General features: G+C 39.4%; 3 protein-coding genes across 4 annotated transcripts; all 3 read left to right on the forward strand.

The window, feature by feature from the left end:
• Nucleotides 1-702: 702 nt before the first annotated feature.
• Nucleotides 703-4546, forward strand: LOC113124076 (sterile alpha motif domain-containing protein 9-like). Its single transcript, XM_026296549.1, has 2 exons — nt 703-709; nt 2003-4546. Exon 2 carries the CDS (start codon nt 2056-2058, stop codon nt 4177-4179), a length of 2124 nt encoding a protein of 707 aa, XP_026152334.1. The 5' UTR covers nt 703-709; nt 2003-2055; the 3' UTR covers nt 4180-4546.
• A 2266-nt stretch (nt 4547-6812) lies between these two features.
• LOC113125632 (E3 ubiquitin/ISG15 ligase TRIM25) lies at nt 6813-13321 on the forward strand. Of its 2 annotated transcripts, none has more exons than XM_026299214.1 (8): nt 6813-7232; nt 8361-9045; nt 9176-9284; nt 9839-9934; nt 10622-10855; nt 11147-11169; nt 11502-11650; nt 11863-13321. In XM_026299214.1, exons 2-8 carry the CDS (start codon nt 8414-8416, stop codon nt 12144-12146), a joined length of 1527 nt encoding a protein of 508 aa, XP_026154999.1. In that variant the 5' UTR covers nt 6813-7232; nt 8361-8413; the 3' UTR covers nt 12147-13321. The 2 variants fall into 2 exon arrangements, with proteins under 2 accessions (XP_026154999.1, XP_026154998.1); XM_026299213.1 differs by having other exon boundaries at nt 6819-7232; nt 11851-13321.
• Nucleotides 13322-13993: 672 nt separating this feature from the next.
• mrpl48 (mitochondrial ribosomal protein L48) lies at nt 13994-17972 on the forward strand. Its single transcript, XM_026294197.1, has 9 exons — nt 13994-14126; nt 14904-14962; nt 15245-15276; nt 15418-15503; nt 16319-16488; nt 16705-16807; nt 16908-16997; nt 17369-17473; nt 17835-17972. Exons 1-8 carry the CDS (start codon nt 14106-14108, stop codon nt 17444-17446), a joined length of 639 nt encoding a protein of 212 aa, XP_026149982.1. The 5' UTR covers nt 13994-14105; the 3' UTR covers nt 17447-17473; nt 17835-17972.
• The last annotated feature ends 83 nt before the right edge of the window (nt 17973-18055 follow it).

An 18055-nucleotide genomic window follows, 5' to 3' on the forward strand; every position in this document is an offset into this window, starting at 1 on the left:
CTGAACATAAGCAATGGAGTCAAATGTTCTTTGTCTTTCTATTATTATCTGGAGAATTATTGATTAATTCGAATTTTTACCAATTTATTCTGAGTACAGGTTGTTGAGTATAAAAAACATTCAAAGGCTCACTCATCATTCATCGTTATGAAGAAGCAACTTTTTACCAAAGACAAATACAGACGTGTTATTATGTACTGTGTAAATGTGGCTGTGCGGCAATATTGACTCATTATATTCCCCAAATTGTTTGTTATTGCCCGTCTCTTGTTTGTACAGTTACTATGGTCTTTTTGATAAAAAATCTTGTTTCATCTGGATACAAGGCTGGTGAAGAGAGTAAGACAGACCCTAAAACATTAAAGCTGCAGGTTTTATTAAAAGGTTAGATGTGTAAAGAAGGGCACACATGTAGAGTGGAGTGTAACTGTTCCCTTGAAATAAGAGCATTTCTTTTCCAAGTGACTTAGCGGAAGGGCTTCATTTTCATTTTCATGTAAACGGGAGATGTAGAAACGTAACTTGTCTTTCAGTCACGTCATTCATACGCTGGATCACCAAGAAGGAATTCAAGGCACTCAGCACAATGCAATATATGCTGCATCCAAGCTAAAAGCATGTAGAGTATGCAGAAGGCGTGCCTCAAAGCCCCTTATATATAACTGCCTAATTTGTTAAGGCTTTCAAACAGCTGCTGGATCTCAACCAGGTAACATGATTTGCATAAAGTTTTTTGGCTATTTTTTTTTAATATTGTTTTTCCTGATTTGAGCTTTGATCTTGATTTGAACCGTATTTGTTTTTAAAATACTCTTTGTTCTTTTGTCTTGTCACCTTTTTCAACCTCATAGTTATCATGCTGAATCAAAGATTATAACATTTTCAAGGCTTTATTTTTAACTTATCTGATAGCGATAATAATAAAGCATCAAAACCCATTCCATTAATATCTACTTACTGTAATATCAAAGTGAAACTTTTCACATTTTTTTAAAACATTAAGTCACCTGTGATAAAAATAATTTGTAAGTTGTTAATTTATAAGTAACTTTAATAATGTTTATTCCGTAATTTAATAATGCTTTATAGCTGTGAATGAGGCAATATAGAAGCCTGGAAGGTCGGTGGATTCAGCTGATTTTGTTGTGTTGTATTTGTGACCTACTGTATAGATCTTTCATGAGAATATGTCTGGATTTCGTTCACAGAGTTATAGGACATGCAAACTGTGTAGCCTACCAGCTATTGTGTTACACTGTTATTATCCAGTTTGACCAGCTAACCATGCTGCGCATGTCATCTGTGTGTCTATCAGTGTTTTTGACCTGTTCTGTTGATTTGTGCTGCCTGAGGGAATTTAGCTGTGCAATTCCCATGAAATAATACATCTCAAAGTGTGACGACATCTTGCATCTTTTATTAAAAATATGGGTTGACTCTACGTACACTGTCAGAGTATGGGGGCATGTTTTGATGCTCTTATTATTAACAATAATAAGTAGACCTATCATGCTATTAGAATGACTCTAACCCCACACTACACCACTTCTCACTGTTGGATAACTGATAAATAATCAACAGAACCAGAATATATTGAGATTAATGGATATTTAAAATGCTGATAAAAACTAAGATTTATTAAAGCAATGTGTGCTTGACAAAAAGTCTGCACAGATTTATGAACATGGAAACACAACCCAATCTTTTAGGTTGGCACATGGGCACTGGTGAAAGCAGGTGCACGGTTGCTGGGCACTATGGTTGCTATGTGCGTAGACGTAATGACGTCTTTTCAGCACTGCAAAGAGAGTGTTAAATTGAGCTAGATGTGAGGACTCTGAGAGGTTCATGAACTTATCCTTCTACTTTATTATTGCTGGTCAAGTTGACTGTCCAAGGCAGGCCAAATGATGCTGCTCCTAACAGTCTGTCTGCCACTGAACAACAGGATATACAAACCACATAAAACAAAATGACTAACACGGGCACTTTTTTTTTCAAGCAGGCCCAAGGAGGAAAAAAACTTTTAATCTTCATTTTAATGTGTCTACCGGCATGGAAGGTGATACAGTAGAAACTGTGACCCCTGTCCTCGCAGATGAAATCTCTGTGGATGAAGATGAGGAGGAGACCACAGAGGAGTACCAACGCCTTTCTGAAACTATTTCAGAATATGTGAAAACAAATAGAGACGCCACCAACACACAACTGTTTTCATTTTTGGCGCTGCTGAATGCATATGTTCCTGACTCCTATCTTTTGATGTCTGAGTGTCAGAAGGTTCTTGGACCACCTGATCCCATTGATGGAGGACCCCCCTTTGAAGAAAGAATGAAGCCTTTCACTGCCTTGATCAACACATCCAAGCCACTCCCTGGTCACGTGTGCATTATTAACTCAGCAACTGCACAGGAAGTTGTGGAGCTACTAGATAAGTTAGGGATTACTAGGAGCACTACAACGAAGAATTTCATGTCGTCACTTTGCAGTGATCAGATCCAACCACACATAATGGAGTTCATCAAGGACTTGCTGACAAAGAGAGAAAAGGGAGTGAATGGTAAAAAGAAGTTCTCAAGGTTGATAGAAGACATACAGAAGAAGAATTTTTTCCATGCTGTCTCTGTCTTGAAAATGGCTTCACTGAAATTTGAACAGAACCCCATGTTCCCCCAAACCCTTTCCCGTCTCTGGTACGTTGGAAAAAACACACCTGACTATGAAAAAGCTGAAAAGTGGGCATGCACGGCCATTGAAAGGGCTCCAAGAAACTCGTTTGTGGCTGACACTCTTGGTCAGATTTACAAGATCCTTTTAATGAGGGAAGCTCAGCAACCACTGGAAATCTTATACATGGCAGATAAGGCCTTGACAGCATTTAAAAAGGTGGAGGAGAAAGCTGAGAATGAAGAAGGTCAAGAGATGGAGGACATTGCAGGTGCAGTCAGCCTTTCAGCTGTCTTCAACAACAGAGGCCTTTTTGGTTTCATTCAAGTGGCAAAGATAGCCTTTGAGAAACTCAGAGCTGTGCAGCCTAATCCAGGGTGGTGCTGGAGTTGGATCCAAAGCAAAAGAATGAAAGTTGACTCTACATTTGACTTTTTTGAGTGGTATCTAACCTACTCCCAGCCTGACATGACAACTCTGGAGCCATATTACTTCTGGAGGGATGTGGCACTTTGTTACAAATACTACACAAGAAAAATGGCAGTCAAATCCACCAGCTTTCCAGGCCTCCTAGATTGTCTCAGTCATGGCCTTTTCATATCAAAAGGAAGACGTGCTAGGTTTAGGGAGACTGCAGCAGAGAAAGACATATCTGAAATAGAGGCTATACGGGATGGTTTGAAGACCACCTACGAGGACAATGATGATGATGTTGCAGTAGCAGAAAGGTACATTCTCTCCAACATTATCTTGAGTAACAAGATGCCTGATTCTCATGACCTCACCCTGGTGACAGAGCTCCAAACAATAATTCAGAGATTCCTTAACACAAAAGTGGGGCAAAGAAGTCCTGAGTTCTACCTTTTGGTTCTGCTGCTGTTTTGGCCTGAGGTGGTGCAAGAAGAGGATGATGAAGAGGTGGAACAACAGACCACTGATGAAAACTGCTTGGAAAACAAATCTTGGGACGATAAGGACAGTGATGAAGAGCAAGAAACAGGAGGACAGCCTACACAACCATCTCCTGACCTGCAGCAGTTTGTCACTTTCATGGAATCTGCGTATAACAGGAAATACGCCAAGTACCTTCGAGGCCGTTACCTGTTGCCTCTGTTTTTTCTGGCAAAGGGCTCTGGACTGGGCAAATGGATTCACAAATCAAGGCTGGACGCCATTGTGGAAGAAAAGGTGGACACCGAACTAGCTGGTACAGACCATGACAACATTATGAAGAAGAAACGGATCAATGAAATGTGGATGAACGGAGATGTGTGGCAAATACCAGAGGTCAAAGAAATCCTTCTTCCTGTCCAGGCAGTCCCATGGCAGCATCCCATGATTCCACAGAGGCCAGATGAACAGAAAATGTTTGTTTGGGCTGGAGGGAAAAAAATAGAGGCTGCAATAAAGTTTGAATCTCCAGCACAGAGCCCTGTGCTTTTCTACCTCGGCTTCACCATTCAGGGCCCTCTCATCATTGAAGTGGGAGTTCCTGGCACATATGGACAGTGACTGTCACAATGTGAACATTAGCACATCATGCTAACAATAACAATGCTAGGTGATCATTAAAGTCAATAGGGTTTATCCTCTCAGCATCATGAGAATAAAATGTTTTTTCTAATAATCATAATCAATCACAATATTATCTTCCAGGTGGTGGTGTCAGACCAGATCACAGTCATATTTCACAGTTTAAAAATGAGCATTGAGTCTGAATCTGAAGCAAAGAAGAAAATAACAAACTGATTGTTTTTTCCTAAAATATCCTTTTCTCATACAGCCTACTGGCATATATCCATAAATAGGTGGTAGAATTGTTGTATTGGTCCAAATTTTAGGATGGTCTATTTTATGTTGTTGATTCATTCTTCTGTTAATTGTACTTTTGTCATTAAAATATATTTATCCATATATTATCCATGAATTGTAGCATAAATCGGTTTTTAAAAATATGTATGTATAAAGAATGTTGTGAAAATTAAAGGAAATCAGAAATAAAATTGAAATTGAAATGTTGATTTATTGCCTACATTTACTGATTTCTTTATGTTGGCGGCAGTCGTGGCCTAATGGATAGGGAGTCGGACTTCTAACCTGAAAGTTGCGGGTTCGGCAGGAATTGTTGGTGGGGTGGAGTGAAGATGGGGTTCTCTCCACCTTGAACAGCACGACTGAGGTGAGACCCTTGAGCAAGGCACTGAACCCCCAACTGCTCTCTGGGCACTGCAGCAATGCTGCCCACTGCTCTGGGCGTGTGTTCACAGGGTGTGCGTGCACTTGGGTGGATTAAATGCAGAGTGGAATTTCCTAGTTTGGGATGAATAAAAGTAGATCTTAATATATTTATTTTTGGACAAGTCTTCTTTTTTATTTAGAAAGTTAACCTGTTTATTTCCACATTCATTTATTAAATTGTCCAATGTGGGTGGAAACCGGAGCACCCGGAGTAAACCCATGTCAACACATTGTGTGGCCCTGTCCACTGCTGACAGTGTACACTGCTGCAGTGCTGCAACCCTCCTCCACCTGTAATGATGTGGGTTTGTAAAGTCTGGACAATGGCTTTGTCCATGTCTGGATCCTGTAATAATATCATCGACTCCAGCAGGGGCTTGTTGCAGAACTGCTTCTGCAGGTCTTTCACCACATCCTTGAAGAGAATCTTGGTGCTCTTCAGGTCTGGGCAGAAACCTTTAGTGACACGCAGTCCCTCCACTGTCTGATCCACCAGACGTTTGGTGTGGGAGACCCAGTCCTCCTGGCTGCGGTTCTGGAGAGCGTGACACTTGGTCAGCACTCTGACCGTCAGCAGGGTGACGAACAGCCGGAGCTGGTCCTCACTTTCTGCCTGGGTTGTGGCTTCACCAGCAGGAGCAGAGGCATCAGCAGACTCAGCTGCTTGAGGTTGATCCATGGTGACCTCAGAGTTGTTTTGCTTCTCTGCGATGGTTTCTGGTGTATGACACTTGTTTGTGGTTCTTCCATTTTCTAGGATACTTACTGGTCTTCAGTGGTTGAGTAGTCTCTGTGTTGAGAGGTTCTGAATCATTGAACTTTGTTCTGCTGCAGAGTCATTGGTTCTAAAGTTCCACTGCGATGTCACAGGAAGAACTCAGGTCCTTTTCCCAGTGATGACAGAAGTATTCAGTTCTTTTACTTAGGCCTAATTAGCAATAACACACTGTCAATATACTCCACTACAAGTCCTGCATTCAAATCATACTTAAGTAAGTGTCTAATTGTTAACAGCAAAACTACTTCAAGTATTAAGCAGGAGTCACCAACCCTGGTCATCAAGGGCCACTGTCCAGATATCCCTGTTTGCATGATATTTATGTCCTGTATCTGATGTTATGGGACCCTCAGTCAGCACAATAATGCAGATATATTAAACTGACAGATGATAAAACAAACAAACAAACAAAGAAGAAATGATGTGTTGATTCTATCAAAGAATTTCTCCCAGACTTTGGGAAACAGAGAAATTGTTTTATTTGAAATATCTGGAAACCTGTGCTATTTTCTTCGTCTGGATCACAGGGTCATCTGAAAACTTCTCCTTTATAGGTGGCTATGTTTTCATATTCTGTAAGTGATCATCACTTATCCTGATATCTGGTATCACAGATATCAGACTATAATATCATCTGATATACTGCATATTTATTTTAGGATGTGGGTTGGCTTCTTGTGCAGAATCTAAAAATCTTCTTTTATTGCAAATACACTGCTTATGTAACGTGTAATGAATTATTTTTACATTGCTGCATTGGCATTTTAATTAGCCAACAAAATTAACTAACAAAACATACCAACAAAACAGTAAAACAACAATCTGAAAATATTGTTAACAAAAGAGAAAACAAAACATTTTAGGGAACATATGAACAATGTGTTTTAATTAAATATAGTCTAAGTTTGTTATTTTTGGCACCTGAGGGCTACTGTACATTATGGGCAGAAAGCTTTTCCCACGGTAAACTGGTCAGGGTGAATGTTAGCAGCAGATTAAGGTAAAGGGAAACACAGATCTATAGGGGAAACAAAATTTGCTCCTGAGTCTTGGGATCCACCGCTGTTTAATAATACTAACAACAGCTTACAAGAACACACAAAAACAACATTTATTTAAAAGCGGGCCATCCGTGTAGTCTGAATGCAGTGTAAAAAAACCCCAGAATTTCCGAGGAGCCGTGAAGGCAGCATATTCCCGCATCCACCTGACCGGTTTCAGTTAGCCGTCCGTGTGTTGGGCTGCGGGTCCAGCCGTCCTTTTGTGGCAAAAACCGATAACTCCAGATGAGGCACTGAATACCCGGTGCCTGGGATCCGTTTCCTCGGTCTCCTGAAGCAGCCCGAACTATTTGCGGACACAGCGAAAACAAAACACCAGCGGGAAAACAGGGGGCAGCGTTATTTGACGTTAGCGCTAACGGCTGGTTGACATGTTAGCCCCGGTACGACAGGTGCACCGCATCCTCGACGACTGAGCGACACCGTGTGCGGGACAGACAGCTCTGGAAATCTGAAAATCAGGCTTCAGCCTTGTACCAAGACAACCTGTGAGTACCTAACTAATGTTACATCATGAAGGTATTTGGCCGGAAGCTGGTGCATCTGTGGCAGCTCAGCCAGGCGGAGATTAGTGAAGCTAACGAGGTGGGATAGCTGATAGTTCATTCACTGTTGGGGCAGAAACACGGACTGTTTTCACCAAGTTTAGCTAAAGAGCGGGACAAATAACCGTGTTGGCAGGTTTTCTCCAGGCCTGTTGTTCCAGTTTGTTTTACTTTCATCTTTGGTCTTTACTGAAGCACATGGAGGAAGTGGTAAGTTAATGCTGCTGGTGAACTAGATCATATGTGTTTACTAAACACATGGTTAGAAATAACTTAACAGGCCTTTTAAATCACACCCACAGGTTCATCAGTGTTGTGTGTGTCTACACACACTCTCCTAGTCTCGCTTTCCCACACACCTCCCTCCTTCTCTTGGCTGTTTTTCACCTTATTGCCTTTTTTCAACACTTTATCATCCTCGTTTTTCATTTGTATTGTTGGAACTGGAATGTCCTCCCTCAGTTCCTCGTGTTCGTTCAATTGATAAAACGGAGGAGATGAATGTGGTCTCAAATTAGCCATTTATTAAAACACACTGAATAAAGCAGTTACAGAGCTCCGGGTCAAACTTTCCCTAACCAATAACAGCCTCTGTCAGGGCACGAAGTCTGACTGACTATTTTTCCCTTAACCCGGTGATAATATTACAGAATGAAATGTGCAATCTTTAGGAAGCTGGCGTGTTCTTCTCCCATAGGTTGAGAACGCTGGGATGTCCCGAGATATCCCCTGTTGTTATGCCTCCTGGCAGAGGTCAAGCTGCCCTGTAAGACAGAGTTCAACAACAAAAGCACCAGGCACATCCTATCTGATGTTATGTCTAATTTATTTCTCGTCTTGTGGGAAACCTTGCAATTACTGAAAAACAAGTTCATGTCTAAACTACTAGTGTTTCACACATACTAAAATGCTTCATGATTATACTGTAATAATGCCTTAAAAGTTTGATCTATAATATGATGAAAGTAATCTAATACTGCCTTATACCTTAAGCTGTAATGTAATAGAAGTAATAATTCCCACAATATCCATCCTAATTTTTCTCTTTCCTTTTTATTTTTTGTCTCCCAGGGTATCTGCCTGCCTCCAGCTGACCTTTCTGGCCTCACAGTCTGAAATCTGATATGGCCTCGGCCCACCCGGAGCCGTCTAGAGTCCTTCAAGAGGAGCTCACCTGCCCAGTGTGTCTGGATGTGTATCGAGACCCTTACTTACTTCCTTGCGGCCACAACTTCTGTAAGACTTGCCTCGATTACCTAAAGCGTCAGGCGGAGAGAGGTCGCTTCCGCTGCCCAGAGTGCCGCGAAAGCCACCGGTCCATCGCCAAGTTTCAGAAAAACTTCAAACTAGGCAATATCGCTGATGACTACCGTCAGCAGCGCAGAACTGTCACCACAGCTGCTACAGGTTTAAAATCCACCAAGCTACTCTGTTCGTCTCTGGCAGTGCATGAAATCAGGAGTGCGTTTGCTGTTCCATGCGACTATTGTCCCCCGGTTGCTGCCGAGGCATCAGGCGTCGGTGCTGTTGGGGATGGTTCTTCTGCTGCTTCTGTTTCCCTGCAGGGAGGTGCAAAGCTGGAAGCTGCTGCTGCACCGATGTCTGCGGTCAAGACGTGCCTGAAGTGCGAGGTGTCTATGTGCCAGGAGCATGTAAAGCCACATCTGGAACTGCCTGCGTTCTGCGAGCATCTACTGACAGAACCAATAAATGACTTCTGGAAGAGGAAGTGCCAAAATCATGATGAGATATACAGGTAGGGGGGGATAGGTACTCATATATTAGACTGTTAATATATATATTTAAAAAAACAGTAATTTCTGATCTAATACCAGCGCTAACCTAGTACTTTCCCCAAATTCCTGTTATTTGGTTTGCAACTCCAGATACTACTGCATGGATGACAAAGTGTACGTGTGCAATGCCTGCACCATAGAAGGAGAACACTCAGGACACACAATGAAAACCCTGAAAAACACAATGAAAGATCTTAAGGTAAACTCTTCATGATCATTATGGTTTGTGTCACAGCCTGTGTTATTATGAGCAATCAGTTAGGAAATCTCCACATCTAAAAAGATGATAGAGGTGTTCACGTTATTTTTAAATCCCATCCACATTGTGGTCAGAGTAGATGCTTTGTTGTAATGAAATTAGTTTTATAGCATTTTCCCTAAATTTATTTGATGATTATCTGAAATAAACGTGTCAGAGCTTGTAATTTCAAATATTGTGTCCTGCTCCGTTCAGTTGAGCTATGTTGTCATTGTTAGGCACACACAAAGTCCTGTGATAAGTCTGGAGTCCTGATGAATGAATGTTGTCAGCGGTTGTAGCTGAATGGTAGTGTCGCTCACAATAGGTTAAACTCACTTCTGGTGCTTCCATTCTCCTGCCCAGAATGTGAAGCTGAAAGGCATCCAGTTTGCTGCTGTGAATATTCAACACTCAAATTCAACATGTTGCATAAATGTTATAAGTTCTGGGATATTTAAAGTCAGCTGTGATCTTTCGTTTTTGTCACAACCTGAGCTCCTCGTGTTCAACAGGGCACGCTGGATAAGCAGCTGTACAGGGTTGAAAGGAAGTACAGCACTGCAGAGAAAAAACTTCAAGAGCAGAAGGAGAAGGAGAGACAGAATAAGGTGGGATGGCACACACATTCAGTTCACCGGCAAACACACCGGAACACATCTGAATCATTTCACATTTGAGTCATTTATAATATCTCTAACTCCTTTTATCTTTTATTTTGTAATTTTTTTTGTATTTACATTTGGATGTTTTCACATCACACATGTTGTGGGTTTGGTTTACATTTACATAGGTATATTTACTACAAAGGAGAACACTGAGCTGAAAGTGTTCCACCTCTAACGCTGAGCTTTTCTGATTGGTTAGAAGGAAGAGCCTCACTCAAAAACCTTTAGAAGGGAATCGCTACAGTGCTGCTGCCAGGCTGTTGGATGAGTCTGCCTCACAGGATCCTTTGATAACATTTCTCTACACAAAAACTTACATTCTGTAGCTTTAACTGGACTGGACATGAGCCTGATAATCTGCAGACAGCCAGTTAGTATCAGTTGCTGTTCCAGCACATAGGGATGGACTGAACAAAGTAGAATCTCCAAGCTGTTTAGTTGGAAATGAAATCTAGAAGATGATTTAAAATGAGGTTAATAAAACATATTTACATCCAGATAACTATGGATAATTAGTTAATTCCACTAAATCTCAGTGTAATGTTTCAACATGTTTGTGTGTTTTTCCACAACAAATATGCTGTCGCCCCGATGACAACCTGTGTTGTTTGTCTTTTCTTCCTCATCTAGACATTTATGGACGAATCTGAGCAGTGTTTGAACAGACTGGGTGACGAGATGAAGGCCAAAGTAGACAGCTTTGTCACCAGATTGCGAGAATGTACACGGGCCCACTGTCACACAAACGAGCTGGCAATTCAGAAGAACATCATCAAGATCTGCCAGGACCAGGCCCGCCTCCAGGAGGTACGCTGTGGCACCGAAAACCTCATGCAGGAAAATGACCCTTTTCGCTTCATTGAGGTGAGAATCATTGCTCAAACTTGTCAAACCTTTTGAATGTTGTAGTCCATTTAACATACGTTACATACAGCTTCGATTAGTGCCTACATTATCCAGATGTTCACCTGTATACAATATGTTTATGTATAATTCTTAGAGTTTAAAGTGGATATTACAGATATTGTGAAGTTTGCCATGTAATAAATTTAGAATGCCTTTAAAATATAGCACTTTTGGAGGAAAAAATTATTTAGGAAATTTATTTTATGACTCCTGCTTTCAAAATTTCAATATTTTTACCTTTTTTTTCAGGCATACAAGACCACAGGAAAACAGTAAGTACTGCTTTGTCTTTATTCAGGGTTTCATCTAACAATTAGTTTAATTATCAGTTGATTTAGGTAATTTAGCCGATTCATTAAAACATAAAAAAAAAAAAGGTGGTGGAGGAGGTGATTTATTTTGTTCACAAAAAAAGCTATTACAACATTCTGTTTATCAGTGCAGTTGCTGATTAATTTTTTTTAATCAACTGATCGTACAATAGTCTAATAATTTAATCACCTAATTGATGCAGCTTTGTATTTGTTATGGGGTGTAGAGATGAAAAGGAAATAAAAAAATGTTTGTTGAAATGTGTGTGTGTGTGTGTGTGTGTGTGTTTTAGATGCCGTAAGCAGCTAAGAAAGAACATGTTCTACCCAGAGTACATCGACTTGGACTCAGAAGTTCTTGTCGTAAAGATGAAAGAAGAAAGTAGAAGATTCATTAATGATGAACTAGCATGTCACATTGTTGATGTCATCAATTCCCTGTGTAAGGAATTTTCCCTCATCACATTAACTTCAAATATCCCTATCACATCACACATTATAATTTAATCTGCTCATTTGAAATGTTGTTCATAAACATATTGATTAGTGCAGCTGAGAGGTGTCGCATACATTATAAGAGTCAGGTACATTTTAAGGGCTTAGAAACAAAAAGATATTTTTGAAATTTTGTCCACTCATCAGGTCAACTTTCAGATCTCGAGGAGGAGGAGGAGCAGGAGGAAAATGAGGAAGAGGCCGTGGAGGAGGATGATGAGGAAGACGACGATGACCTCTATGACACCAGCGAAGAAGAAATAAGAAGTGAGGCGGAGGAGGAGGAAGAAGACGAAGAGGAGGAAGGACATGACCAAACTGAGCTGGCTGATGATCTTTACAGCCCCGGAGAGGAGGAGGAGGAGGATGACGATGAAGAGGGTGAAGAGGAAGAAGATGAAGAAGATGATTATGAAGAGGACGACGAAGAGAGAGGGGTTTAACCGAAGACATTTGTATACATATATTTTTACACCTTTTGAAGCACTTTTGATCCCTAACTTTGGGCGAATGCTACAGCTGTTTTGACATCTATGTTGCATCCATCTTCTCTTTGAATGTCCCATGCTGCCACATTTTGCCTCAAACCCTCCCCCAATATCCTTAGACCTTCTGATCGATGACAGAACTTTGATTCAGCTGGATTTAAAAGTAGCTGTGCACTGAGAAACAGTCACTGTAAATGTCATGCTAACGCTATGTATCATATTGCTAACTTTACCTAAGGTGCTTTATATTTGGAGACATTTGCTGTCAAGGTACAAATACAAATTTGAATGTATGACAGAATGTGGCTGGAAGACCTGAGTTCCTTTAAAGTGAATTTAGAAAAGCTTCTGCATGTTTGATGCCAGATTTTCTACCCTTTTGATTAAAATCTATAAAAATATTAGAAATGTAACTTTATAGTTTTGGCAAATATGAGGTTATTTATTTTGAAAAACCTCTTCACCTGGAATTTTGATTCAAAAACTGGTGCTAGGCATTAAGAGGTCTTACACACACAGAGCTTCTGGAAAAGAAGAACATAATAAATAAATAATTTTCTTAGATTTAGCAGGCATAGATATAAAATGTTGAATCGCTCCCCAGTTTTCTATCACCATATAAAGCCTTTCGATCAGTATCCTTGCAAACAGGCCAGCATCTGGTGTTGTATTGAGTTGAAGAGAATAAGCGTAAAACAAATACATCAGGCTGGTAAAAATCTACTTGGATGAGTCCTGCATGTATGTGTGATTGTTTCATTCATGCTAGAACATTGCAGGCCAAAGAATCAGGATACGTATGTGCATGAACAATTGAAAAGGTTTGTATGCTTGGCATGGTATTAAGAAATAGAAACGTGAACTGAATGCACAGGCTACAGGTTGGCTTTGCTATTCATAATTCATAGTGCTTTGAAGGCAATTAATGCAACAGTCAAATGTTCCTATGCACAGTTTATATATTATTCTTAAAATATTAATTTCAGGTGATGTGGAATTTTGCACTTTACTACAAAATGCTGTAGTAGGCCTGAAATGTTTGAATGTTTAAAGGTGATTTTGATAAGAGTGATTTTTGTGTGGCCAAAGTGAAATAAATAAAGCATAATTATAAAGCTTGTTCAAATGAGCACAGTTGTGTAGTTGTCCTTGGCAAATATGAAGACAATACAGACAGGTATATCTGATTTAACTTCAGGTAGATAATCCACAGGAAGGGGAGGAAAGAGTGGGCTAAAACCAGCGACATGAATACACAGGGTTTGATTAGACACTGGACAGAATATGACGACTGGGCTTTGTGTGTAATGTAATCTACCAGAAACCAGTCACACATATTGCTTCAATGTAATGATTGTAGAAAATTTGGAGGTCAATACTGTACAGTCTTTTAGGAAGAGTGTTTTTTTTTTTTTTCACACTCCAGCAGGTCCAGCTGGTTACAACCACCAGAACAGAATTAAAATACATGTGATTTTTAAAACAGCAAATAAACTAATAGAAATATTCGAGATACAGCAATAATAAAGCACAGGTTTGGAGCTTATAATGTTTATAAAGATTTAAGAATAGATTTCAAATTTGACTTTAAATCAATAAAAATTTAGTAATAATAATACTAATATATTTTTTTGCCGTGACAATAGACAAGATATTGTCTCTGGCTAGTGACTGATTTATTGAACAGCATTAAGTTTTACAGTTTGTTGTTTGACATTTGCTCCTTTTCTGCACAGGAACAACAGCCATCCCGGAACTCTTGTTCTGGCGCGTTTAACCGGCGGACATTAAAAGGGGACGCACTTATTTCCTGCGGGTTTTAGCAATACACAAGCGGCGCATGTGTTTTGGAGTTTAGTTACAGAATCAGAGCAAAACATTTAGCGTTTGTCGGTGATAAACACAGGTCGAGCTATGAATCCTGTCTTTCGAAAGGTAATTTAGTTTTATTTTTGTGGGGTTTTTTTTGCACCGCTGTTCTTCACAGAGGTCAGAGAGAGTATGTCATACGAAAAATGACATTGTAGCAGAAAATATTAATGTTACTTCGGAGAAGTCGTAACAGCACGTCTCTATTTCCTAATTATTAATTGATAAATTAGGGGAAAAAAGTGTTTTATTTTGGAGGTCGTCGTGGATAATCACCCAGCCTTAGGTTGGGCTGCAATTAATCGTTTCTTTCATTCAATATTAGGACATTGCACCTCATTATCGATTATTGGCTTTGATTGATGGTATTGTGCCTGTTGTTTTGCCTCTGAAAAGCTGCCTTGCCATGTTTTCATCTGCTAATCACAGTTTACCACAACCCAGGGTGATGTTTTCAGACAAACCCCCAAATATTCAGTCTACAAAAATATAACGCAAACAAACAATTTACTTATTGACTGATCAAATAATTGACATCAGCTTAAAACTGAACCACCCAGTGGGTCAGTCTGGTCCAGTCTGGTGGCATGTGTACTTTGGCAGGAACTGGTTGGCACTACAAAAATAAAATGAACCTTTTAATCTTTTAATCGTATTTATTTTTGATACTCTCTGTGTGTTTCTGTCTCAGACATGTGGTTCTACATGATATGTGTACCCTGTAATTGCCAGGCAGATTAAGTTGACTGTAGTCAACACAAGTAATATGTTACACTGTTAAATTCAGTGTATTTAAAACCTTTGTTATTAATATGAGAATTGATGTTATCCTGTTTTGTCCAGTTGCAGCTGTGTTTTACTCGGCAGGCATTTGTGCTCAATCAAGCACTTATATTATGCCGGTAAGTCTTTGTTTTACTTTTCATTCTCATGTGTCAGACCCTAGTCTGAGTTTTATTCATGTTTTACCCTGTTATTCGTCGCTTAACTGTCTGCCCTTGTTTTAATGTGTTTTGTGGTAGTCACTTTCTGACTGTGCTGCACTTCTCTTTTGTTGTTTTTAAATGTGCTCTATAAAGTTGACGTATAATATAATTATTTGGTTTTGGTATCAACTCACCATAGTGCTGCACATGCTCCCTCTCATATTTGTCTGACTAATAATTCTGCTGTTGGATTTAAAGGGCCACGCCGTCCATCCAGCATCCTGTTTGGGGTATGTATTTAAATAATAGTATGGATAAAATGCTGCAGGTAAACTGCAGATAAATCCAGTGTTAGGTTTATTTTGCAAATACAGAGATGTCTGACATTTGTATAGAGAATATGTACTTAACATGATGACTACTCCCTTCAGACTCAGCTTCAGTAAACAAAAGACAGTATAAAGGCATGCCAACCCATGGTATTGGGAGGTGGAGACATCTTTTACCTAAAGAAGGGGTAAGACTAAAACCAGATTACATCTTTAAAAAAAAATAAAAATAAAAAAGTCTTAATTTCTTGTAAATCCTGCTTCTCAAGTGTAAGTGTGTGACACTTTGATAATTGTATTTCTTAGAATACAAAACACTGACAATAAATAGTCAGACAATATAACGATCGATAACATAAAACTAAAAAGTAGATGCTTAAAACTGTTACTTTTAAGAGTTTGACACCTAGCCTCTGCCACTACCAACACAACCTGCCTTGTGTTTGAGCTTTATTTGAGCTATATTTATTATTTACCTATCTATGTAAATAAATTCTGTGTACTGAGCCAAAGCAGGAGTGAGAGACCTTTTCCTGTTTTCTCCCATTTGTTGTTGAGGAGTTTAGGCTACAAAGCTGGCTTTTTGATTTTATTGAGTTAGGTAAGTTTAGGCTGGATATTAGAATTTTTGTTTCTTACTTTGGCCATGGCTCATCTTTGAAGTCATAAAATGAATCCCTCTTTTTTTTTTTTTTTTTGTGATATTTTGTTCTGCTTGATTTGGAGGTGGGAAGAGTTGGGGTCACAACAGGCGTCACAACAGATATTCTGCTTAAATATACATTTTTTTTTTTTTTTTTTTTTTTGCGAACACCATAACTGAATTTAAAGGTCTAGGACATGAAGATATTTCTTGCTGATGGGAGTACCTTCCTTACAGACTAAGGCCTACTGGAGGTTTTATAATTAGTTGACCCTACATGTGTAATATGGACAAAAGGAATAAAATACTGGTTTAAAAACACTGGGAGAATGTGAAAGTGGCTATTATTTTTGTCTTTAGCCAAAGAAAAAGAAAGATAAACACCAGATGAAACAGATGGTTGAAGCAACAGATACGTCATACGGGACTCTGAATGTGAAAGTGTCGGGTTATGACATGACAGTGGTGGAGCATTACTCCCAGTACATCCACAACTTCTGCAACCGACTTGGCATCAAAGTCGCAGAAAGGTGAGGGACATGGCTGCAGTTTTTTTTTTTTGTTTAAATCCATGTTGTCAGAAGGTACCAAATAATACAAAATCCTTGAACAGCAATGTTGTGACCCCCCCACTTTGGGAACCACTGTGCTAAAGAGACATGAACCTGTAAAGTACGTTTATATACCAGGCATAGTAGAGAAGATTCTTTGATGATTTTTCCATCACTTTTTTTCTTCACTTGCAGTTATGCTTTGCCAACCAAAAATACAGAGGTCATGCTGATGCAAGAGCAAGGCACCAAAATGTTTGTCGATGCAGTCCTAAAGACTCATGAGCGAGTCATCCAGGTAAAACTTGTCTGCATTTCTGCTTTCAGTTTCCTTTTAACTCGATGCAAGCACATTTTGTCCCGACTACTGAACAGCACAAATTAACCTACTTGTCTAGTTGAACAGCCTGGATGCCGTATTGTGCTCCATCTTCATGGATGCTCTTTTAAAAAATCAACCAGAGGGAGTTCAACTCTCTGTGACTGAGGTGAGTCCTGATAAATATTTTTTTTTTGTTTGCATTAAATTAGGAACAGAGTATTATAAATCCCTGTGAAATCATTTCAGGTTTGCTGTTTTAACAGTTAATCTGATTTCAGTTGTTTTATTGCTGCACCTGTGATACCTTCTCATTTTGTTGTGGGCTTTAATTTTGAAAATGCAAAGGGCATAGTGTTTGCATGGTTTCAGTCTTTGCCATTTGCAATGAAATAAAGGTTTAAGTGATACAATGTCTGATCCAGAGTCAGACCCACTGTGGTCAACCAGCAAACATCCCTGTTCAAAGTCATTTAATGAAAATTTAGTTTATGTTTTAGTAATAATGTCTTCACATCTCCTTCGTTCTTTTCCTCTCAGCACACAGAGGCTGATTTCCACGCACGGTTCAAGGCGCGTCCAGAGCTGGAGGGCCTAATGGCTCAAGTGAACCAGTAGAGCTTGGCCTTCCAAATGACAATTGCTGTAGGTGACACAGACATGATACTTAGTAGTAATACCCATTTGAGCTTCTTAATTTATTTATTTTTTATTCATCTCTTAAAAGTGACCATTGCACTGAAAAATACCCATCCTCTTTGTTTGGAAAATAAAGTGCGACCACTTTTTCCCCAGCCTAACACAGTCATAATTATCTGTTTTGATACTGCAAATGTTTGTGTGCACAAAAAATGAACAGGGCTCATGTCAAAGTTACCAAAACCTAAATGTAACTTTGTGGTCACCAGTGTGCTAAACACAAATTCATACATTTCTTGCACTTTCTATCTAGACATTGCACAGTTACATGTAAATTTATCTTTTTTTTTTTTTTTGCCTTGTGTAGCAACACATCTTAGGAAACCAGTTTCATCTGGATCGTGGCCCCTTCATGGAAAGAAACTTGGCTGGAGTAATGTGATGTGGGATGATGTCACTTGATCAAAACAAACAAAAAATAAATAAAATATTTATTAATAAATTGTTACACGTCTTTTGTTTGTATGCATGCAGTGGTTAAACTATTTTTATTCTACCTGTATACCCACAGGTTTTGGCCCAAAATGA

This window comes from Mastacembelus armatus, chromosome 18 (genome assembly GCF_900324485.2).
Source record: "Mastacembelus armatus chromosome 18, fMasArm1.2, whole genome shotgun sequence".
Taxonomy (NCBI): Eukaryota; Metazoa; Chordata; class Actinopteri; order Synbranchiformes; family Mastacembelidae; genus Mastacembelus; species Mastacembelus armatus.